Source organism: Pollachius pollachius (genome assembly GCF_949987615.1).
Source record: "Pollachius pollachius genome assembly, chromosome: 2".
Classification (NCBI taxonomy): Eukaryota; Metazoa; Chordata; class Actinopteri; order Gadiformes; family Gadidae; genus Pollachius; species Pollachius pollachius.
The window spans coordinates 17,580,896-17,606,930 of NC_136935.1; the positions used below are offsets into that span (position 1 = coordinate 17,580,896).

At 45.3% G+C, this 26,035-nt stretch overlaps 2 protein-coding genes across 2 annotated transcripts in view; both read right to left on the bottom strand.

Annotated features, from left to right (window-relative positions):
* Nucleotides 1-143: 143 nt before the first annotated feature.
* LOC307092012 (cilia- and flagella-associated protein 263-like) lies at nt 144-3,924 on the bottom strand (the record flags this gene model as incomplete). Its single annotated transcript, XM_079758869.1, has 9 exons — nt 144-272; nt 405-560; nt 779-886; nt 1,267-1,392; nt 2,133-2,240; nt 2,495-2,647; nt 3,153-3,251; nt 3,442-3,598; nt 3,836-3,924. The coding sequence occupies 9 exons, from the start codon at nt 3,922-3,924 to the stop codon at nt 144-146; spliced, it is 1,125 nt and encodes a 374-aa protein (XP_079614995.1).
* A 1,565-nt stretch (nt 3,925-5,489) lies between these two features.
* LOC307071724 (serine protease HTRA1A-like) overlaps nt 5,490-26,035 on the bottom strand; it is a 23,343-nt gene continuing 2,797 nt past the window's right edge. Inside the window, exons 2-9 of the mRNA XM_079730790.1 lie at nt 22,725-22,824; nt 20,587-20,791; nt 8,675-8,869; nt 8,495-8,527; nt 8,282-8,396; nt 7,978-8,035; nt 7,555-7,650; nt 5,490-6,062 (exon numbers count right to left, since the gene is read on the bottom strand). Coding sequence (XP_079586916.1) covers nt 5,894-6,062; nt 7,555-7,650; nt 7,978-8,035; nt 8,282-8,396; nt 8,495-8,527; nt 8,675-8,869; nt 20,587-20,791; nt 22,725-22,824 — 971 coding nt within the window. The 3' untranslated portion in view covers nt 5,490-5,893. The remainder of the gene's footprint in view (nt 6,063-7,554; nt 7,651-7,977; nt 8,036-8,281; nt 8,397-8,494; nt 8,528-8,674; nt 8,870-20,586; nt 20,792-22,724; nt 22,825-26,035) is intronic.

The following is a 26,035-nucleotide window of genomic DNA, read 5'->3' on the forward strand; positions in this document are numbered from 1 at the left end:
AAAGTGGATCGAACATTTCATGGAGTGCACGAAGTGTCCACTGCATGTGCATATACTGGATATAACTTGTTTTGTTTAATGAATGGCATTCAATTAACATCCACACGTATATATTGTGTCGGCCATAGTGTCCAACATCTGGGTTAGTTTATTTTGGGGAGTCTCAAAACAGCCATGGGGTGCCCGGGACTGGCCCTAGCCTCTGTGTTGTCTACACTGGCAGCGTCTGCTTTCTCTCTCTTCCAGGCCTTGGTGTAGCTCCTCAACGCCCTCTGAAGTAGAAAAAGAATGAACACATATGGTGTGTTTCACATGTTATATGTCATTGTAACCAGTTATTTTTGGGTTGGGAGGACATTCAGAGTAGAATGGCTTGGAGTGTAAACATAAGGTGACATCCTGACCTCTGAGATCTCCACCCTCCTCTCCCATACGTGGAAGGTGCGCTGCAGTCTCTTGTGCCGGTCCTTGACCTGGATGTATTCCATGACATCGGGCACGCTGCAGTCGTCCAGCTGGCAACGCAGCCTGTCACGGAGGGCCTTTTCCTTGGCACATTCCTGCAAGGTGGTGAGACGGGAACATCACGTCACTGTGTGGGACAACATCCGGGAGAGGGGGAGGTTTTAGGAAGAGTGTTTGGGCAAATGTTCTTACCAAGAAATTGGTAAGAACATTTTTAAATAAAAGGGTAGAAGGAGGAATGGTTGCAGAGGAGAAGATGGACAGGGTTGACTGCTTGTTGTCAACCAATCAGGTTCATGAATGACTGGCTGACCTTCTCGACTCGTTGAGTCTCTTCCTCGATCTTCGCCAGTGTCTCTTGCCTCTTGGTGATGTCACGGCTTAGCTCCTCTGACTCAAGTGTTGCATTCTGCAGCTTGTTCTGTACGTACGTTCACGCGCACACACACAAACACACACACACGAAGATGAGTTAAGAAACAGGGATATAAAAACAATGTAAGAAAGGAAAAAATTACTTTGATAATATTATAAAACAGAGGGACAGTAGCCTCTCTTGTGACACGTTCGATGCACAAGAGCGCATGGAAGAAGGGCATTATAAGATGGGCGGTGCTTGAGCTTTGATTGGGCGGCTTGGTCTTGAAACGGGTCTAAGGGAGGAACAGGCAGCTTGATGGACCAATAGCTTTCTTCGAACACGATTCAGATGAAAAACAGAATTTAGGAAGCTAGCCCGGTGAAAGCCATGCATTGGGTCTACCTAGAATCTAGAGGGACAGGAAGGCATGAGCAGGGCACCTTGTATGAGCTGAGGTTCCTCTGTGCGGTAGCGGCCCCCTGCTTGGGTCTCAGTAGTTCCCTCTTATACTCGGCAGTCTTCTCCTTGTGCTGACTGTTCTTGATCTTCAGCAGCGCCATGTTGACCTAGAATGAAATATGCGTTGTGCTGATCTGGTCCAAAAAGGAATCCTCAATTATAATCACTACATAAGTCAGCCTTCAGAATTGGAATAATAGAGAACTGAGAAATGAACTGCATCATTGGCTGCAAGTCGTTATCTAAAGACGAGTTGTGCTAGGTTTTTTGCAAATGAGGGCACAAAAGTGGATTGAACATTTGATGGATTGAAGTGTCTACTGCCTGTACCTATACTGGATATAGCTTGTTTTGTTCACCGCTGGTGAATCCTATCCCAAACACACAGTATGAAGCACTTTTACTGGAAAACCAAAAGCATACACTCATCCTGGTGAGTACAAAGTTTTTCTCTTCCCAATCCGTAAACACAGCAGCAAACAAAAAAGTGTTATGCCTCCAGGCTTTTGACCACTTTAACTTGATCTCTGGTACGAGGTCTGCAGTGCAGGTAATTAACAATGTCAACCAATTCGACTCGATAATGTTACAGTAATACGGAGCAATTCCAATATATTTGAGTATTTCCTTCTAGTACATTTCTGAAGCATTTGGTTCCACACTGGATACATGAACAGTGAGTGAGAACATCCACAGTTTGACTTCCGGCCCTCTATTTTAAGTTTGCCCGAAAAGGGTGTCATGTGACTGCAAAAAACGTATTTTCTTATTTTCCTTCTTCCTCCCCCCCATCTCCCCCGTCTTATAACACATCAATGTTGTCTTCCCTTCTCCCCCTCCCCAATACCTCTTTCAGGTCCTCATCCATGTCCTGCTCCTGTTGGAGCTTAAGTTGGGACTTGCGTCCTCTGACCTTCGACTTGTTTTTCAAACAAAGCTTTTCCACCTGTGCTTCCTGTGTGCATACACACACACACACGCAAAGATATACATACACACACAAACACACACACACACACACACACACGCACACACATACACACACACAAACACATATACATACATTAATTGCCTGTGTTTCACTCTCAATGGTCAAAGGTTTCACTCCAGAAAAACAAGTTCAGTTACTAAACGAAGACACTGGTTGAAACCAGTGCAAGGATCTCATAGAGCTCCAATATTGGTGGGTTGATCAGCAGCGTCTCTGACCTTCCTCTTGATGCCGTCCTCGATGTAGCTCAGGACCTTCTCCACGTCCAACTGGCCTTTGTTCTCTTCCAGAGGTTTCACCACGTCGCGCTCAAATTCAAACTTCTGCCTCCGGATCTCGGAGAGACGCAGCTCCGCTTCCTCCATGACAGCCTGGATGAGCAAATAAGCAAGGGGGGTTTGGGGGCGGGGGGGGGGGTGGAACGCACTGTGTGTCAACATGATTTGGGATGCTTGATGATGGATAGCATGTGGCTTTGTGTGTGCGTGCGTGGGTGTGTGTGTGTGTGTGCATGTTTGTGTTTTTGTACGTGTATGTTTGAACGTGTGTGTGTGTGTGTGTGTGTGTGTGTGTGTGTGTGTGTGTGTGTGTGTGTGTGCTGGGAGAGATAGAATGTATCATCAAAAGCTGTTTTGCTGTTTAGTTTACGGTACAGTAGTTTGGCACTACCGTACTACACTATGCTATGAAATTATTCGACTTGGTGTTGAATATTTTACAAAGAATAAAGAATAATAAGATGGACTATGGACACGGGAGAATTAACTTCACCAGGAGTTTCTTAACAGAAGTTAAATGCAGAGAGGTAATGATCCAGAGAGAATGCCTATGACAATGTATGTGCTTAACTATATACCCCCATACGCATCTTCCTACCTTGTCGTTTTCATTGCGTCGTTGGGCTTCCTTGATGTCTCTCTTAGTCTCCTCCATCTCCCTCTGGGCGATGTATATTTTCTGCCGCAAGTCCAAGAGCTGCTCTTCGTATGTGTGCAGCAAAGAGACACAATGCATTGACAGTCTATCGGCATCTGCTTCCAACAACAATAATATTGATCATAAGGATGACATTAGCATGTTATCTAACCTACTGCACCTCCAACTGTACTAATAAATCCTTTTCCATTTGACTTGAGGATTTAGCCTTCATATGATTCTGACTCACCCTGGCAGGCTGAGGGGAGCCTTCAGCCATAGCTGGGTCCCCTGGGGGCTGGGGAGCCGTCTCGTGAGGCCCATGAGGAGCCGTCTCCTGAGGCCCCTGGCGGCGGATGAATGCCTCGAGCATCGCGTGCTCTTCCCGAAGGAATGCATTAGAGAGCCTACAACAGGATGTGAACAGTAAACAAATAATAAATAACCCATTGAGACTTATTAAACAAGACGATCAGGACCTCAATGACCCCTTGAAACCGGGCATAATTTTAAAAGGCAAAGCAAAGCCCTGCGAATTGCGAATATTGGAAAGAAGATACTTATCGTAAGCTGTCCGGTATTGACGGTAAAGACTACCTCCCCAAAATGTCTTAATTTATATAGTTATCACCAATTGTGATTACTTTAACTCCTCGACGTTTTCAATAAGCAGCCTTTTCTCCTCTGTGATTGTCGGAGTCGCCGTAGCCTCGGCCGAGTCCATCGTTTCCATGGTAATAGTAAACGTAAGCCTGGACACAGCAGCGACATCCCGTGTTCACAGAATAGTTTTCAGGCTCGTGCACATCGATGACATCGACGCGATCACTTATCCAATTAGCAGACAGCCAATGGGGTCAGCGGACCCGGTACACCGGTTGAACCTTGCTATATAACATGCTGTATAACATGCCCTCGTTATATAAGGTTGCTCTTCAATTTATGTAATGTAATTTAAACAACCCTTAGGCAGGTCCAGAATATGGTCAATATAGAAACTCCTACTCACTGAAACCAATCTACTTGCGCTATGTTTTAATTACTCTTGTTCTCTGGTCTGGGTCAAGGGCATGGATGGACAAGGTGAAGCATGTGTAACTCAACATCTAAAGGGGTAATGAAACTAACCGTCACCATGTCAACAGTGAAAAACAAATAACTCTTTCTTGGCAAATGGCAGCTTCAGCTCGGGGACAACCCAAGATAGTGCTGAGTAGTATTTAAGTGTGTGCGCCTACAAACGTATGCAACAGCAAATTAACAACCAAACAGAATAGGCATTGTGGTAACAATCTCAGTAACAACATCTTACCGTGTATGTTTCAATAATCCATTACAGAAAATAGCCTTTCCATTGTTTGTTGCATGATAATACACTTTATGGTTTTGCATGTTTTGTATCTATTATGTATTGAGTAGCGATTGCCATGAAGCATTTTTCTCCCTCTCCTATGCTTCATTGTTTAACCTATATCGTAAAAAAACAGACCAGTAACTAAAAAATAACTAATAATGTAGTGCAACTTTATAGATATAACCTCAACACGAGAAATTTAAAGTCATTCAAAACCTGCCAGGTTTAGCTGCAAAGTCGACATGAAACCATGAGATGGCAGCAACATTTAAGTACCAGTTCCTTCTGCTGATTATTTAACTTTAGGTTAAGAATCACTCCACAATGCTGTGAGTTACTGCAGGACACAAGCACAGTATAAAAGGTCTATAATATACAACAGTTTGGACCACTTCTATGTGATATGTGACACTAGTATGTAGCCCAGTAAACGTTAATGTCACCACGTGCAGAAGAACATTATGGTTCATTCATGCAGGACCTCTGATCTGGGGCCCCTAAATGCATGGGGTGGGCTTGGCTCAGTCTGCTGTCTCTCTGAGGTCTGTCTGGAGACCCCATGGCCCTGAGAGCCACTCACAGACTCCTCCAGTAGTCCATAGTCTTAATAAAATCTAAACCAAACAGCAGTTGGATCTGAGCATTTGATTTAATCTGATCCTGGGAACTCGAGTGTGAGCGTGTGAATAGTTAATGTTGAAGCACATGTTTCTTTTTTTGATATAAACAAAGAAACTTTGTTTAACCGCGTCAGCATTTGTATGTGTTGGTTTGAGGTTTTTCAAGGAAGTGTAGCAGCAGAAGAAAGAAAACAAAACAATCAGCAAACAGAAAGAAAAGTAAAGAAAGTAAACACTTTATTTCTCCAGTATAAAGCACATTCATAAAACAATTAATACAGTACTGAGAAAGAACAATTTCGGAAATATTAATAAGCTGGCGCCTATACAAATTGTGTGTGCCCCGAAAATGTCTCACAAACGTTTTGACTGAGGAGAAGACAGATGAATGCAAACAAGCAAACAAGCAAACAACCGTATCAAAAACCATCAAAAGGGGAGCATCAGAACATAAAGATCAAGCACACGTCTTTCTCTGGTCACCGGAGCACAGTAGTAGAATCCATCAGGGCACACAAGAATATGAGGGGAGCTACATGTGGATGTTGAACGCACACCTGGGCTGCAGAGGATTTGCACTATTTGACTCCTTTCCAAATTACTTTTCTTCTCCAGAAGTCAGGCACTGATGAGGTCTAGGGGGCCGCGACGCTACCATGAGTTCGGACCTATAACACACCTGCATTGTGGGTGTGTGTGTGTGTGTGCATGTGTGTAATGTGGAAAGGTCAAGGTTCGATCTCCATGGGAAGTATGGTTAGGATGGTGTCCTCGTTACCACGGCGCACCACCACTCTGAGTGTGGCGTCCCTCTTGATGGTTGCGCTGACGTCCGTCGCCGTGGCAATCCGCTGGCCGTTGATGGAGATGATGACGTCGTGCTCTTTAAGGCCTCCACTGATCCGGAACATAACAAATCAAAGAATCAAAATCAAACCCAAACCACTCTCATCCAGCCACCTGCTGATTAAAGGTGCTGTAGGTACGATTGAGGGCTATCATTAAGAGTGAAATGTGGTAAAAATGGCAAGGCCATCAGTCAGCTATGAGTGAGTTTTATTAGTGAATGCTCTGTGACAGTATCTGTTTTGTGTTGACTGCGTCTCTCTCTGTATGAGCACAATCAAGATTAGCTCATGCAGAGATACATCCCTGATTGGTTCAGGGAATCTATCTTGCCTGTCAATGACACATGAACAAACATTTTCCTAATAGTGTCAATACAAGCTATTCTGTAGAGTCTACCATTCTTTAGTGTGTCCTATGAAGAGTGCAGAGGTCTTGAGATTGTGTTCTGTCAGTGTACCATTCTGTAGAGTGTACCATTCTAGAGTGTACCATTCCATAGAGTGTACCATTTTATAGAGTGTACCATTCTGTAGAGTCCAGGCCCCACAATAGATGTTTTCATGTTCTAAGTAATAAAAATAGAACTAGGTTGTATTCCTGGACGCATGAGAACATCCACTGTAGCCGACGACCACAGCCGTTTTGTTTGCCCGCTTCTCCTCCCAATTATAAACCCATGATCATCAACAGAGCAAAAAAGGGCAACGACAAAATGCCAAATCCAGCACAAAAATAATCCTCATCGCCATATGACAGACAGAGAGTCAAGCCCTGCAGCGATGATGAGGACGATGATGATAATGATGATGACGATGACGATGATGATAAAGAACAACGCCACAAAACCAACTGGCCCCAAAGCATAAATAAGCCCCCCAGGCAGGGGCAGAAGGGTGGGTTATTGTTGTCGTGGCCCCCTCCCAGCACAGCACTGGGTGACTCCACAGCCGAAGCCCCCTCCCTGCAGGAGTGGAGGCTGCCTGGGTTCGGAAAGGGCTGACCTCGGAATCTCTGAAGCGGCCCGGCTCTGCCGCTGAGCTGCGGTAGCTGGCCGATTGAAATGGGCTGGGGTTGTGGGCGGAGGAAGAGGGGGAGGAGGGGGTGGGATTCTTGAGCGGGTTTAGCAGGAAATCTGGAGTGAGCCATTATACTATGTTTTCCCTGGGAGCGTTGTTTGGGAGCTCAATAGGGTGTGTGGGTGTGGGGGGAGCTGGGATAGGGGTGGGGTTGTAAGTGTGTGGTAGCAGGCAGATGACGGAAATCACAAAAAACTGCAGAGTAAATTAAAAGAAATGTATCTTCGTTTAGCAGTGAATGTGCCGAGGAGAGGGGAACTGGGGCTTTACAATGACTTCTTTATAAATCAGACCATATGTGTGGTGTGATGTGCCAAAGACAATATCTCATGACATAGAGAGAGAGAGAGAGAGAGAGAGAGAGAGAGAGAGAAAGAGAGAGAGAGAGACACACACAAATCTGTGGCCTTGTTAGTCATAGAAACCCTCCCTTAGGAGCACATGACCCCTGCGGATGACCTTACGTGGCGGCCGGTGTCTTTGCGATGACCTCCATGACGTACGCTCCAGAGGTGATGTCCGGAAAGTCCCGATGGCGGCTCTTCAACTCTTTGGCCAGCCTAGGGATAAGAAAATAAAACAATCCACATGGCGGATATGATTACCTCAATAGAAAGGATCTGACCATTAGTAAGCATTTTAAGATTGAATCCACTCGTGTCTTATTTGTCATGGGTAAAGTCGTTACTATCGTGTTTCCACACACGCTCATTTCTTAGCATGGCCGTGTAAATTTAGCAGCGGCCTCCGTTCAGCCAGTTGCAGTTTATGCTCCAGTCTGGGTTTTATGATCGTTCACCGCGCAGTTGGACTGCGGCTGAGTGACAGCGGTAGGGACGGTAAACATTCTGTGTGGCGCTGGGTCTGGGATGGAGAGAGCAGCCTACCCTGGGGTCAACGTCATCATCCTCACACCGATGTACTTCTTCTTAGCCGCCGCCCGCCCTAGATACACGCCAATGAAACACAGAAGAAGAAAGTCAGTCGGCCATTGCTCTCGTTAAGAGAGGAGTACGCTATGTCTACGACTTTGGAAAAGAGTCTTGTGTTGAAGAGACTATTCATATCATAAAGCCATCACCGCCTTTGACCTAACAGAAAATACTCTTTAAAGTCACGATAAAGGTTATTTTTAAGTATTTAACACTTTCGGTACTAAAAACAGTGAACCATCTGGAACAGAGCTTGCACCTCTGGCCTGGCGATCATAGGACTCGGTCAGGAACTCCCGGATCTTGTCGGAGGGGATGGCGAAGGAGATGCCCGCCGTGACCTTCAGGGTGTTGATACCGATGACCTCCCCGTCCTAACGTGGCAGCGTGGTAGGGTCATGAGAATCGAGCGGACAGGACGCGGCCTGACATGCAGGCTGTCAACTGCAGAAAACACCTATCTTATCCTTACCAAATTCACCAAAGGTCCACCTGAGTTACCGTACTGTATGGAAGAAAAGGAAAGACAAAAGAACAAATACATTTGAATGCATTGGGAATATCATTCATTCATTCATTGATACAAATGAGGTGCAATGAGACTGTGATTACAACACATGCAGTCTCGACTTAAGGCATGCATTGGGCTCACGTTGATGATGGCGTCTGTCTGGATGTATTCCATGTCAGAGTCCTTCAGGCCCAGGTCGCGGCCCGCACGCTGAGTGGTGCTGACTATCCCCGTGGTGACGGTGTTCTGCAGGGAAAAGGGGCTGCCGATCGCCACCACAAACTCCCCGGGGCGCAGGTCGGCCGAGCGGCCCAGCGGCAGGATGGGGAGCTTGGACTGGAGGTCGCAGGGAGAGGGGGAGGAACAAGGGAGAGAGGGAGGGAAAGAAGAGAGCGAGGGAGAGGAAAACAGGGGAGAAAGGGGACGGGAAAGAAGAGCGAGAGGGACACAATGGAGGGAGAGGGAGGAACAAAAGAGAGAGAGAGGGAGGAAAACAAGAGAGAGAGAGAGGGAGGAACACATTGGAGAGAGAGGGAGGAACAAAAGAGAGAGAGAGGGAAGAACACAAGGGAGAGAGAGGGAGGAAAACAAGGGAGAGAGGGAGAGGGAAACAAGGGAGAGAGAGGGAGGAAAACGAGGAAGAGAGGGAGAGGGAAACAATAAGCAGTTTTAGGACGGGAAGTGTGCTTTTAGCTTCAATGAATCACATGAATGTGTCAGTATGTCTCGGATAATTTGTTCAGAAAAAGAAAGAGACATTGAGTCACTTTGTGTCATGTGTAAGATGATTTGTTAAACCATCATGTGAAGCAGTTTTAAGAACGTGTATGGACAGGATATTAACTTCTTGCCTCTATTTAAAGGTTTGAGATTTCTGATGGTTAACAAATGTAGAAGAGATTCAACTGTAAACCGTTAATCATTAATCAACTTGTTAAGAAGGGAGGGTTCACATATTTTCTTAAAAATTGTATAACGTGTAACACTTTCTGACATAAATTACAATTATTAACACGTGCGGTCAAGAGCAATTACTCTAATGGTCCTAAAATACTAAGGAGTCTTCAGTTTCTCTTTTGCGGGTGGTCAGTGAGAAATGAATCAATACAGACTAGAGAACCACAAGTATTCTACACGCATCCTACTCAACACAGTCTTGAACCATTCCGAGGTACTGCGTACATAGAGGTGGTGCCCAGCAATAACCGGGAATTTACGTTTTTAATGAATTGAACACTATACTAGAACTGGACAGTCTGGAAGCTGAGTGTCTTCATCATTTGGGTAGTGTCTGCCATTTGAACCACAGAAATGGACTGATGCTCAGCTGGGCACACTTAGTGGAAAGCCGGTTACTCAGGTCCTGCCTAGACACACAGACAGACGCACAGAGGATGCAGGAACCGACGGATGGAGCAGAAGATATATTTAGCCCGACACAGTGGTTTTGAATTAAAACGGTCCCGGCCGGTGTACAGTCAGGCGGCGCGGTGTACAGGGCGTTGAGACATCCTGTCAGCGCAACACAGGCTCAGGAAATGAGATCCACTGCTCATGTGCTTCTGCCGTCCTGTTTTGTTTACCCGAGGTTATACCTAGAAGACACCTCATCCAGACAAGGTAACTGAGACAGCAAGACAAGCTGGCAACGGAAACCGGCGCATGTATTTATGTACGCACACCGTCCTGGTCAGCTTCTGTGAAAACGCTCAAAGTATGCGATTCTCAATGAATGCAGAACATCGATTTCACACCAGACATACGTTCCTCACACAAAAGAGGCAATTGAGACTGACAAGCATAGTTTAAGACATGCCTGGCAACTCACTCAGTGTTGAGTGATAAGGGGACGTTATATAATTAAAAGACCACAATGATAGTGATAGCCCACAGCGCTCACACAGCCTCCAGCACCTCCACCGCCACGAGAGTTAAACAACCCTTCCTGTACCCCGTAAATACATAGAGTAAAACACACACTCCCTCTCTCACTCTCTCTCTCATACACACATACACACACACATACATACACAACCACACACACACATGCACTGATGCTCACACACACATACAGTCTCTCTTCCGCGCTTTCTCTCTTATATACACACACACAAACACACCCCCACACACACACACACACACACACACACACACACACACACACACACACATCACACACCCCCAGACCCACACACAGCCTAGACCATAAGCTGGATGTGAGTCAGCGACGAGGCACTCAGAGCTGGAGCCTGCCCAGCGGCCACGGTTACGGTCACCGGTCCTGACAGCAGTATGGTTGGATCATTGACCACAGGTGGCTTTTGAAATGACTTTGTGCGAGACACTTTTACTCACGGCCTCGCCTGTGAGTGAGTGTGCATGGGTGGGTGGATATGTGTGTCTGTGTGTGTCTTTCTCTTCATGTGCATGTGTGTGTGTGTGTGTATGTGCATGCATGTGTGTGTTTGTGTGTGTGTGTGTGTGTGTCTCCAAACTTACCGACAGCACACATCGAGTCAACTAGCCGGAGCTGACTTGGTTAAGCCTCTTGTCTGTGTGTATGTATGTGCATTTGCGTCTCCTGTCCCCTCTCCCTTTGACTCGCTCATCGAGTCACAGGCCTGAACTCATGTTCAAGTCTGGATTCAAGAGGACCTTAACCTAGCCTGAAATGCTCTCTTTAACACTTAGTGACGCAAAAGGAAGGTTGTCACAAGAAATATAAATACAAAGAAGAGAAAAGTAAAACAACGTCCAAAGGAAAATAAAGAATGGTTACAGACTGGCCAGCCTGGCAGCAGAACAGAATGTAGTCGACACACGGATCATACCTATGGGTTCTGAGGATACTGTAAACTGTTAACATTGAGTTTAACATACTCAAACGTGGTGGTTTCCAACCATCCATTTTGTTTGGACCATGAAGAGTCCAACGAAACGCAGGCTTTCAATACTGCCTCACTTCTCTCAGCTAAACTTCCTTGCTCTGTTTGTGAAGTGCATCTTATGCAGGCAAGGTACCCTGTGCACTGTTTGAGGGTCCCGTAGAAAATAGCTTGGGTTTCAGTTCTCATGAGCATTAAATCTAATAATAAGTGCAAACACTTCAAAATCAAAACAATGATTTAGTTTGGACATTGTGTTGTTATGGTATGATACTTGAGTGTATTTTGATATGTGCTAACTCTTACTTTCTGTGTGTTTACCATGATAAGGTTATGCTTCAGCTCTAAGTTGTGGGCTTCTATATAAAGCATGATCACATTGCTAGAGATGTGATTTTGCAACACTGCCTAATGAACAACAGATTTCTTTGACAGCAGCTCGGAAAGAAACCCAAAGACCACCAAACTCTCGGGTCAGTGTCAGTTACATTTAGATATGGTAAGACAAATAATTGACTGCATTTCATATTTCAAATCACACTTCAAAGCAGCAGTCAGAAGTGCTATTTGGCCAGGGCAGAGAAACACTCTACTTGAGATGCATGATTGTGTCTGCTGCTCACAGAGAGATCTTCACATTACCCAACCTTACTGTCGCTGGGAGAGTACTGGACGGCTGGAGAGTAAGGGTGGAAGAAAGTGGAAGACAAATGGCCGGATAAGCAGCAATCGCAGGAGGCCAGAATCAGTCACATAATATTAAGTGGACTGGGAAATGCCACTTAAAGTGTTGTTGTTTGATAAAACAGCTTGGCTTGTTTGGGATGTCATTTAAAAGCCATTACATGAAGTGCCTTTTTTATGACCTTAAATCCAGGTGCAAACTCGAGTCAAGCATTGATGGATTATGGGCAAAAAACATTTGGGATACACGACATTCCCACGCACACATGCACACAGACACACACACAAGCACTTGCAGACACACATACGTACGCACACACGCATGCACCCACCCACACACACAGACACACACAAGCACAAACATAAACACGTATGCAAGCACACACACACACACACACACACACACACACACACACACACACACACACACACACACACACAAACACAAAAGTGTAAAAGGACATTACCTTGCCATTCAATTGTGAAAAATTATACTGGAGGATAAAACACCCACATCTGTCAAACGTTAAATACACTCTTATATTACTCTATATACACCTACACTCTTTTTTTTTTAAGTATGACCCTCCTACGTTTTACATCAGTCTACAGAGAACATCCAAGTGTGTGTGTGTGTGTGTGTGTGTGTGTGTGTGTGTGTGTGTGTGTGTGTGTGTGTGTTTGTGTGTCTGAATGAGAGAGAGAGAGAGAGAGAGAGAGAGAGAGAGAGAGAGAGAGAGAGAGAGAGAGAGAGAGAGAGAGAGAGAGAAGAGAAAGAGAGAGAGAGCCAAAGTGATAAAACACACGATTAACAGAGTCTAAACTTGGGCCCCAGGGTTCGTTTGGACAAGATAGAATAAGACAGGACCCAGCCGGCTGGTAGATCAGATCCGGGAGAGACACATCTGGGAAATGTAATTGGCAAGATTAAGAGATGGCCTAGGAGGGAATGGGGACCGCTTCGGGCAAGTTGATCCTAAATACAATTGATGATAACTGGATACTATATTAATTTATCTGGATAATATATTGAGGATAACTGGATATTATATTGATTATAACTGGATATTATATGGATAATAACTGGATATTATATTGATGATAACTGGATATTATATTGAGGATAACTAGTTATGATATTGATGATAACTGGATATTATATTGAACCAGATAGCAACCATTGTCAATCAAAACGTAAGTATTTCTAATAAATAATAATTTCTATTCTTGTGTTTGTAAAATAATCCAAAAGTGAGTTCTCTTATATACATTTATAATCATGCCCTAATTGTAATTGTTATGCCATTGCTTGTTATGCCATTGTTACAAATGGATGTGGCGGTTCCATTGAGTCCCTTTATAATGTCCCTCTTTCGACCCTCACGTCAGGTCCCGTGTGGAAAGCCTGCATTCATGAAGTCAGAGACCCCACATCTGGAGCTCGGTTTCTGCTTGCCTCCTAGTTTCGTGTCTTGGCGTGTGTTGTGGATTCTAAATGGTCAATCCCCCTGATTAGCCATAGCACCAGCAGGGAATTAGCTCTGGAAAGAGGCCTAATTCTGAAAACAAAGAACCCGATTCAAGCAAAAAAAACTCCAACTCATTAAAGTTGCGAATGCAACCCTTTACATTACAGCTGAGGGGATATTGATATATTTGTATATTTAAAAGGGGAGGAGGGGGTTAGAAGGCAATTAGGTTATTCACTGAATTTCTTAGGGGCCAAGTCATTTATCTGTGCGGGCCTGGAGTCGTGCATCTATGTGTGCGTGTATGTGTGCGTGTTTGTGTGTGTGTGTGTGTGTGTGTGTGTGTGTGTGTGTGTGTGTGTGTTTGTTTGAATCCATGGCCTGCCATAAAATGATGACATACATTTCATAACGAAATATTGTGTTGTTGAATGTGTGCGTGCCTTTCCATAAACATAGATAGATTTATACATGTGATTGCATGACCATGGTTTTGGATTGTGCCAGACAGTGTGTGTGTGTGCATATGTATGTTTGCATATGTGTGTTTGTGTGTGTGTGTTTGTGTGTGTGTGTGTGTGTGTGTGTGTCTGCGTGCGTGTGTGCATAAGTGACCGTAACCGCATCACTGCACCACACACTTATTTTATGATCCACATGCCAAACTGTATAGCCGAACCTGCGCTAAAACTCTCTGGCTCTGCAAACGATTATTTCACAACAACGGTAAAAAAGGTTCTTTATAGACATCCTTGCGGAAACCAATATGGCCTCCATATGTTGTTGTGATGGCCCTCACGCGTCCACATAAGCACATGCACATGTCGTGCGAGCTCCCGATACCGTACAAACGCAGGTCTGCCGGGAAGGGTTAGCTTAGTGACAGAGCGCTTGGAGGGCTCGGGGAATGGGGAGACATCAATGGCTGGCTGAACAACACATGGCTGCACAAACAAAGACACACAGGTCACTGTGATCAGGCTTCTTGCGAGGCTAATTGCGCCATTTTCTCTGCATGTGTCGTTGTGTTGCTAGCCAGGCCTCTGAACTTATGCGAATGGTCCTTCTAGTGGAGCCAAAGGGTCCCTGTGTCCAAACCACCCCTCACTACCACACACCCTATGGAGTCCTTTATCGCATGCTAAGCCAAGGCGAGGCACCAGGTAGAGCAATCAGGAAAACATCAGAGTAAAAACACCATCCAGCCATTGCTTTTTGGATGTATGTAGCAGTGGTGCGATGTGTATTCACTTAGCGAAAGCGTTTCATCACCTTTCTTGCAGATGTATATTTATTTATGTGATAACTCCCAATGAACAATGTATTGTCATTAGGATCATCCTCATCCAGTGATTATTTGCTTTGCGTTTGACGTTTTAACGCGTCCCAGAGGCCCTGTGCTTTTGTGTGTGAGCCACCTCGGCCAGCTGGTAAACCTCACCGGGATGCGAGCATTGCCTGCGCAGCAGCAGGCTGCAGAAGACAAATGTACACCATGGTGAAATAGTTGGGGGCGATGCCAAGTCCAACAGATCTGTTGAGCAGGACTCAACAGGCTGCATCTGGATACAGTCCCAACAAGACAGATCCACAATTACGGGAACCATTGCTGGATTTTTCATGCATGTCATTTTTTTATGACAGGAGCAAAGGGAAAAAGGGAATGAGATGATGAAACAATCCCGAGCCGAAGAAGAGATTTGTTTCCCATCTGTTGATTATAAAGCCATGTTGGGTATTTCCAGTGGACTCCACTGTCCTCCTGCTCCTCTACCTCCTATTCCTCTTTTGTGTTCCTCTCTGTCCTTCCTTGTGGAAACCCACAGACCCATTTAGGATCTAGACCTCAACATGTAGAGATCATTAGGATATGAAGACCTGAGCTGGCAGGAGGCCAAGAGATCCCTCCCTTCTGATGTCTAAACTGTCACAAATATAATCCCCTCATTAGCCTCAGGGATGAAATAAATTGCTCACTTCTGTTTTAAAGCACTATGTAAATCTATTTATAAAGCTTGAGAAGATAAATGTGACTAAACATAGTCTTGAGTAGCCAAGTAGTTAACACATGAAACTCAAGGACAGTTAATATGCAGTCTGGTGATACAAATGCGAGGAAGCTTTTCAAAGTAACATTTGAAATCCTTCAAAGATTATGTGTTCCCCCAAAGTTCTTAAACCCAGCGATGATCGATCAATTAAGACATCAGTCACTGTAACCACATCGCATCGCTGGAGTGGCTGCAGAGTATACGCTATTTATATCACGACAGAACAGAACCCACCCACAGAAGTGAGGACTTGACCAAAGTGAGTCTCTCTCTCTCTCTCTCTCTGTCTTTCTTTCTCTCCCACACACATCACACATACACATTCCCCCTTTTCTTCATCCCTATCTCTCTCTCTCTCTTTCTCTCTCTCTCTCTCTCTCTCTCTCTCTCTCTCTCTCTCTCTCTCTCTCTCTCTCTCTCTCTCTCTATCTCTCTCTTTCTCTCTCTCTCTCTCTCTGAAGTTTGGACTTCTGTAGACAGACTAATGTCTTCCCCAGAGACAAGGGGCTGACCACAGACCCCAAGAATGGACGGGCCACTGCCACCAATAAACTCCACATTCCCGGTGAGAGAGAGACCGGCTCTCTTTTGTTTTAAGGGGTAAGACATCAACTTGACATTTTCTTTTGGTCATAGACATGGAATACATTATCGATTAAGGGCCGATTAACGTGACCCTCCTATCCACCCACCATGCAATCTTTCAAAAGATAACCTGACAGTTGTGACCCAGTGTCTGGCGGACTATATGACCATGTGGCATGAGTTGAATGAGACTAAATCAATGGTGGAGAGGGGGTGGGGGGGGCTGGCAGTAGAATAACATATTTCAGACATACTGAAGATGGAAAGTCCCTGGACAAATTTATTACCCAGTACATGAAGACGTCATTTATGACCTAATGAAGTAAAGGTTGAGTTCATCAAGAGTTGTGTAGGACTTTCCAACCTGCATATTTGGTTTCGTATTTAGTTGACGATCAAAAAATTCCAAATGTTGACCCCGCGTAAACTTCAGCTGCACGTCATCACAAGAAGAAACACAAACAGGGTGAAACGATTGCCTTTATGCCCATTATAAAGGCGTTGCGGTTTTATAGTTATGGTTTAAACACTCCAGGAGACAGATGTTGGACTTTGGGAGCGTTTGTTGCTGAGCTAAAAGCAGGGCAACTGCATTGCCCCTGGCTGTGGGCTCTGATGACTGTATTTTCCCTCTTATAACGTTTGCTCTCCCTTCTGCCCTCTCATTATCTCTACCCTCACCCATCCTCTAATTCCCCTCTCAACTACTTTCACCGACCCCAATACTGACTGATGTACACAAGCACAGACCATTTTTGCAAATACAAAAATGTACTAATTTTGACACACACACACACACACACACACACACACACACACACACACACACACACACACACACACACACACAAACACACACACACACAAATATTAGAGTGTGAGCAACTTGCTGTTCCTTTAGACTGGGGTTTGAGTTCTTTAAGACCCTTCTGAAGCCAACGACTCTTGTAGGGTGCCTGAGTACCTCATAAAGGATTTAGGATACTTGAGTTGAACTTGCACTCGTCCACACCACAAACAAACACAACCTAGAGAAGGACCACAACCTCCTTGACTTTGAGGGGAAGGCACGAGGGCCAAAACTTAGGTAAAAGACAAGAGATTCAAAGGGAGATCATACTGGGGCTGTCCATTCTCTGCTGAACAAAAACAAAGCATCTCTCAGCGCGCTTCTTAAAGCTTTAGGATGTCGACATCCTAAGCCGATACAAAAGGGGGGCGTTGAAAAGTCTGTACCGAATCCTGAGGGTCTATTCAGAGGAGCCAAGTAGCCGTGATACTATATAGGCTTCCTAATGCATTCTGCAAGGCCCTGAAGACTGCTAAGCCCCTAGCTCTTGGCTTAACACTGTTTCAAATGATATACATTTCATCCAGTCCAAGAGACCAAACCCGAAGGAAGAAGCTAGGATCGGCTGTATAAGCTATCCAACAAGATTGAAATGGAGGGAGAGAAGCAGACACACACCGTTTCAAACCTGATTCCTGAAAAAGGAATCACGTCTGTGTGTGGAAAAAGGATCAGAAAGGAACCGATATTGTCCTCAGTAATGTTTCTGGATACACTGGCTGCAGCCAGTCGCACCGAAACGTGCCCGCGAGGTCTGCACGCAGGCGGCCTTAACTAAGGCCTGTTGGCTCCACCTGCATTGCTCAATTGCTCCTCGGAAAGCAACGTCTTCAGGTGGAGTCGTATAAAAGAAGGATTGTTTGCCTTAACGTGTTAACATCAACAACAACAATGACATCAAGGGTAATGTTGTTTTGGATAGCTCGAATAACTTAGTGTTCTTTCAGGATAATGTGCTTCAACGGTCATAATCGCTCGCAGTTGGAGAGCTTGCAAAAGCTTCCAGTGAAAGTTACCATTTGGGGGAAACAGCACTTGTAATTCCTCATTTTGCACGGTGTGGACGCACCGTTTAGTTCAGAGGATCAAGATTTCGTCAGCAGAATTGGACGCACAAAAAAACACATACTTACGACAACCATGTTTGAACAATGTACTTGGTGCTTCGACACTCATGGGCCCTGAGGTCAGATGTACTGTAGGGTCTCTGCAGCCAGAATGCTGCTGTGCAGAAAGCCACAAGGTCTCATAAACCTGCTATTATTAATGTCTTCTAAAACATTCCACTGCTTTGCATGTTCCAGTTTCCATGGGAAATCACGGAGCATTATACAACAACTTTCCTGCTCCTTGGAATATTGTTCTTAGTCCAGCAGCAGCAAGATAGTTTGTCTTTATAGTTTTATCAAAACTAATTTGGGCTCCTATAAAGAATAAAGTGATGTGTTTTAGTTGTTCAGAGGGTGAGAGAGAGAGAGAGAGAGAGAGAGAGAGAGAGAGACAGAGACAGAAAGATAAAGAGAGAGCCAGACAGAGACACAGAAAGAGACAGAGACAGAGAGAGAGGGAGACAGAGAGAGAGACACAGAGGGCAATAAAGAGAGAGAGGGAGAAAGCGAGAGACAGACAGAGAGAGAGAGAGAGAGAGAGAGAGAGAGAGAGAGAGAGAGAGAGAGAGAGAGAGAGAGAGAGAGAGAGAGAGAGAGAGAGACAGAAGGCCTTTTTACACTGCCAAGCCGGTTCGGTCGCGGCTTGGCACGCCCAGCAATTTCAGTGCCTTGCCTGTGTAAAACCGAGGGGGTAAAATCCCCCGTCGTCACGGAGCGGGCTTTCTTGGTTCACTGGAGAAGGCGGGGCTGAGCACGGAGAGTAGACCTCTTTAGAATAATATGCATGAAATTAATGTTTTTATATTTTTATGATTCAAGAGACTCGCATGCAAGAATGAGTATACATCTGAGCGTAGGCAAAAAAATCGTACTACTATAATAGCAGGCCTGTCGTACCAGTTACTCAAAGTTACTTATTTGCACATGTGCCAAGCAGCCTGCAGCTCACACACACACACACACAGCAAGCGCGAACGTATACATACACCGCAAGCACGCACATACACACCGCATACACACACCACACACACACGCACATGCGCACAAACATACACGGAAACGCACACACACGCGCGCACACACACACGCACACACACCACACGTCATGACAAAGGCAGCAACACATACACGGAAGCGCACACAGCTGCGCACACACACCGCACGTCAAGAGAATGGCAGCGACGCTCGCCGAGGTAAGACGTTGTTTTCAAACATAACGGCTCCGCCATCGACACATGCGCAGGTAAGAACACACATGCACGCGCACACACCGCAGCGACACTCGCCCAGGTAAGACGTTATGTTTATAGACTGTAGAAATTGCGATAAAAGAGGGGAAGAGACAATTTCTCACCTCGACAAGCAACGGCGGGTCGTTCATTTTGTCATATGAAAACCGTTAAATTCAAATATCGCGCCAACCGGCATATCAACACACAAGCGACGTGATCTTAAAGAGACAGTATCCCTATAACACAACGAAAACATGTCAATAACAGTATGGTGAATTATGTCTATAGAGTCCACAACAAGACTACACGTTGTTAGTCAAATGTAATATTACTCTACTCCTTGAGCCTCCCGAAATGTCTTTACACTTTGTTGCTCAAACTTAATATTACCCTCCCCCTTGAGCCTTTCCAAATGTCTTGCGATATTGATATCCCGGCCTCCCCCCGCGGACTGTTTCAGTTTTTTTATTTTTCTTATGCTTTGTGTTTATGCTATGTGTGACTATAGGCTACTGCTGCCTGTCTTGGCCAGGACACTGGAAGAGGTGTTGATTCTCAATGATGATTATTATTTTCAACTAACCAATAGTACTTGCATTTTAAAATGTCAATGCACTTTTCAGCCCTGAATAACAGTAAAAGCTATTTAATAATTGATTGGCATGCATAGTATGCTACACTTTCCATTGAACAATTACCCCTGTAACCATAAATTGACTAATTTTATAATGTAATCAAATGCTCACACACTAGCTGCTTTCAGACACGCGTTTAAGTCCTGATATTCTCCTGATGGGCCGTATGTGTGAACAAAATATCCTGATTTGTTACTTGAAAATCTCCTGAATAATACAACCCCTGAGGTACTATTTTCTGTAGGAAATGTAAATGACCTTAGATGTGAATGAGGAGTAGAAAGTCTGTATTTCTCACACCAATTCAGTGGGCGTGTTGTTGACGCTTCTGTATGTCATTGAGTGGCCCCCGAAATGATAATCAGCCAAATTATAGGCACGCGTGGACCAATGCCGGGAAAAAGGCGTGCATAAGACGGGCATATTTGGCATTGTAAAAACGTCTAGAGAGAGAGAGACCAAGACAGAGGCGGCGATACAGAAAAAGAGAGCTACAGAGAGAAAGAGAGAGACAGAGACAGATACGGATGGAGGGACACTAGCGTTGACTGACCGGGGCCTCTATCTTGATGAGGGCGATGTCGGACTTCTCGTCCACGTCTTTGATCTTGGCGTCATAGGAGGCGCCGCTCTTCAGCTCCACCTTGACGCGGTGCTTGTTGGCCACCACGTGGGCGTTGGTCACGATCTGCCCGTCCTCCGCCACGATGAACCCCGACCCGCTGGCCACCGCCACCTCCCGCTTGGAGTACGCCATCCTGGAGACCAGACACACATGGGAGCAAGTGTGAGCGAGTTTTTGTGTACGATAAGGATTATTTGTGTGTGTATGTGTGTATTTGTGTGTGTGTATGTGAGTATGTGTATGTGTATGTAAGTGTGTGTGTGTGTATGTAAGATTATTCTTTGTATGTGTGTGTGTATATGTTTTTATGTGTGCATCTGTGCGTACATGCATGCATGTGTGTGTGTGTGTGTGTGTGTGTGTGTGAGAATGTGGATGTGTGTGCGTGTGTGTGTGTGTGTGTGTGTGTGTGTGTGTGTGTGTGTACGTATGTTCATGTGTATGAGTTTATGTGTGAGTATGTTTGCATGTGTGTGTGTGAGAAAGATTAGCTTTGTTTGTATATGTATTTGTGTGTGTGTGTGTGGGTGTGTGTGTGTGTGTCGGTGTGTGTGTGTGTGTGTGTGTGTGTGTGTGTGTGTGTGTGTGTGTGTGAATGTGGATGTGTGTGCGTGTGTGTGTGTGTACGTATGTTCATGTGTATGAGTTTATGTGTGCATGTGTGAGTACGTTTGCATGTGTGTGTGTGAGAAAGATTAGCTATGTTTGTATATGTATTTGTGTGTGTGTGTGTGTGTCGGTATGTGTGTGTTTGTGTGTGAGTGAGTGTGTGTGTGTTTGTTTGTGTGTGTGGGGAGGCAAGGGGGGTGCAGGAGGAAGGGGGATAGGAGTATGAGAGTGAGAGTACATTGAGTGACTTTCTGCATTCTTGCAACATGGCCGCCTCTATCATTATCTCAGTCAGGAGAATAAATAAAGAGCAGACTTAGAGTAGCAGGAGGAGGAGGAAGAGGCCGGCTGTACTACATGGCGTAACTGCAGTGTGAGAGTGGAAACCAAGCACAGCACTGCTATTTGGTTTAAGAAAAGGAGAGAGAGATACAGATAGGGGGGAGTGGGATAGAGAAAGGGGGAGAGGGAGAGAGAGAGGAAAGAGGTTGAGAGAGAGAGAAAGAGAGAGAGAGAGAGAGTTAAAGAGAAAGAGAGCCTCATCTTTAACCCTGAACCCCTACCCTTGCAACTGCCATATTAACCTTTGCCCTTAACCCTTCCCCTTGTGTTCCCCCTGAGAGCAGGTCATTGCCTTCGTGCCTGTATTTGTTTTCCATTGTTGTTACAAAAGGTTGAGGAAAGGCCACAATGGAGGAGGGAGCCACCAAGGCTTGTGAGCTTTTAATCAGAAACAGGTTGAAATGCTGGAAGATGCCATTTCTCGACCCGAGTACCTTAATGTCAACGTATATTTTCACAGAGGTGGGTTGGAACTATCGACGTCCATAAAGAGCTTTTTCTAACTCATAGTCTATGGGTCTGTGAGGACGGTCCAAAGCTGAAAAAAAACATATGTTTTTTTTCAAATGCTGAAACACAGGGAAACAGAGAGGCCGACATTCAAAGCTTCAGACGCACAGAGAAACCCAGAAATCCAATCCACAGTCCACCTTTGAAAACCAACAACACACTTGGAGACCAAAAGCATCCAGCAACACAAAAGACAAGGAAAAGCCAGGAAACAAAGGGTTGTGTTGGAGACGGAGGAGACATTGACAATCGGCCCTGAGACGCATTAACAGGTTCAACTGGGTGGATTAGAGGACACAGACAGACAACTATGCAGCGACTATCCTCTCTCTACCCTCTCCATGAAAATGGGAGAGGGTAGAGAGAGGTGAGGTAGTGATAAAGGAGAAGAGTAGAGAGGAGGCGAGAATGTTGAATGAGAGGAGCTAGGAGATCTCCCTCTCTCTCCCAACGGGGATAGAGACCCAATAACTCTGGCAGGTGGTCCATAGACCCCAGTTTGTGTATGGTAGTCCTGCTACACACACACACACACACACACACACACACACACACACACACACACACACACACACACACACACACACAAGGTGCACACCACTTACTTGCGGAAGAGTTCAATGTGAACAACGGACGGGGCGATTTTCTCCACCACGTCGGCGATGAAGTTGTATTTGTGTCTCGGGCTGTCTGGGTTGTCATGGGCTGGAAACACACACACACACACACACACACACACACACACACACACACACACACACACACACGATGTCAGTACCAGATATTAGTGGGTAAAGTACAACATTGCAAATGACAGCGATCCTTATTACAACAGAGCAGGAAGGAGCATTAATGACACAGTGCATTTGTGGCTTTACTGGGACCTCCAACTAGCTGCAGTGCTAACTGTCCACAGACACACGCTCCAGAGGCACACATTTGAAATGCTGTACAAATTGTGCTCTGTACATTATGTGTGGGATGGCGTGTGTGTGTGTGCATGTTTGTAGAAATGTGCCTGCATGCGTTTGATTGGGTTTTCACACATGTATGTGCCTGCAATGTGTGCATGTGTGTGTGTGTGTGTGTGTGCTTGCGTGTGTGCGTGTGTGCATGTCATCTACTATAACAATGTGATGATTGATTTGCTGAATGACAGATGACCAGTACATTCTGAGTACATTCTTTAATATTATCATATTGTGAAGACAAACCTCAGATCTATCACTAGCTCTATGGACAGAGCTTGGAGTAACTGGGAACAGTGTGGACATCTCTCTCCTCAGAGAAGGAGCAAATGCCACACATGCAGCTAGAAGATGCATGAGTCCAAATCTGCTTTGGCTTGAGACAAGACACACTGCAGCTGGTTGTCCTACAGTAGATCTACTTTACTGCCTCTTCGCTGATATACACACACAACCACGCACAGACACACACGGACACACACACATGGACACACACACACACACCCACAGCCTCTACTGGTATACACACACACAAAACCGCACAGAGACACACGCACACACACACAAACTGCCACAACTGCCTCTTTACTTTTACACACGCACAAACAAAAAATCACAAATGAACGAATCCAGGTACATGAATACACTCACAATCTCTCTCACACACACACACACACACACACACACACACACAATCACATTCACAAACAGTCACAGACACACACACACACACAAACACAGCCACACAGCCACACATACACACACAAAGACACACACAGGCATGAACGCAGGTGCATGCACACACACACATACACAACCACACAAATACACACAAACGCACACAATTAATTTGGTTCCATTAACACATGCACCACAACCACCGCAGTAGTCTAACTGAGCCCGGGTCTCTGCCAGGCAGTGACAACATGGCGGACATGTTGGCAAACGACAAACCAGATGTGAGGCGCAGCTCTCCTGTCCTCATCCGGCTATCCTCAGTCTGATTTGGTCAAGGTCGACGAAGTCATCCCCCGCCACGCTGTTGTCCCCCAATTTATAGCCCTCTGCGGTTCCTCTCCCAAATAAGGACCCCTCCGCGGAGGGTCTAGGGACTCCCCGAGTCCCAGAAACGACCGAGACGTACCCAACAGCAGGCAGAGCTGAGCGGGCCCAGGGCGACTCGTAGGGCCCAAGGAAAATAAACACAATTGCCCTGGAGGCCAAAGCCCATAATGGGTCTGGACGTGAGGCGTTAGTCACTGTGTTGGTGTTGGCCCGGTTCAGGGAGAGAGCAGGGTGACATATCACCTGATGATGGCCATTACGCAGTTTTATATCAAATCATGAGATATATTTTAAGATGATCGACACTCTGAGCTCATCCATCACACGTCACCTGCTCCATTTTGGGCAGGCGTGTGTGTGTGTCTGTGTTTGTGTGTTAGGGAAAGAGAGGAAGAGAGAGAGACAGAGAGTGAGAGAGCGAGAGCGGGACAGAGACACTCACACAATAGGATTTTCCAGACAGTTAAACTGTAATGAACTTGGTTAGGGGAGTCATGGCCCTGGAAAGGCATGTTATGGCACACTGAGCAGACAGAGGAGAGGAAGGAGACTGAAAATATGTTAATATGACCTGAGAGAGGATCCTTTATGCATTCACCACAGAGGAAATGTAATTATTTAACGCGGGTGTATGATTTGAGGTAATGCTCAAAGTTCCAATGTTCTATATATTTTTCTTTCTTTAGAAATCCACACTTTTCCATATGCTTAAATAGAAAGGCACACACACACACACATGATGCACACTTGCCTGCATGCAATAGACATACACACACACTCACCATCAAACATGCACACACACAGACACACACACAAACATACAAACACACCTACAGTCACACACAGACAAACACACACGTGTACACACACACGCACGCACGCACGCACGCACACACACACACACACACACAAACACACACACACCGCATATCCATACACATCCACACAACAAATTACCATGAACAAATGCACATGAAGTTTGAATTCATATTGGTCATATATAGAACACAAATGCATCCATGAAACACACACACACACACACACACACACACAGGTTCTCCATTAAAAGACCCTTCCCCTCCCTGGTCCGTCCATCTGGTTGGGTTCCTCCATGTTGGCCGGAAGAGTCTCTTCTATATCCTCTAGAGGAGCTTTAGACATGCCTGCTAGAGGTAACCTACATGTGCTCAGTACTTCTACAGCTGTTAGTTACTCCAAGTACCTCCAAACATGTGTTCTGTGGGCTACCACCAGGGCACAGGGCGACAACAGATGTTGGTTAAAAAAACATGAAAAAGCATAGAAATGCTTCATATGAGCAACAGTTAAATAAAAATATTAAACAACAACAAAAAAAGTATGAATACGGAAATAAGGTTATGTAAATGAAGAAATACAATAAAAATACTAACGAGGAACATTGTGCCCTTCATCCAAACCGATGTGTGGTGGAATCTGAGCTGGTGTCTGCTGGTGTTTGGTTGGTAGTGTATGACCACACGCTGTAAACTGGGTGTAAGCCCTGAACAAATCCCTCACCAACGGGCTCAGCAGCAGGGCATTCCTCCAACTCTTCATTCGTGTCGCTAAAGTGATTAGCAACTTGTAAACATGAACCCAGATGAGCAGCACCTCTGTTTATATGGCGTTACAGCAAAGATTGTTCACCGCTCGGAGGATCAATGTGACTGAAATACTATTAGCGCTGACGTTTTATGATACTTTTCCCGGCCAAGTTTCCTGGTGACTTCGGTTGTTGCTAGAAAGACGACTTGATGGAAGAATCCCCAGTGGTGATGGAAAAGAGAGCGAGACTGGAATCCGTAGGGGGAGTAAAGGGAAGTGACATCACCCTCTTTTTTTCAATGGCTTATCAGCGTAAT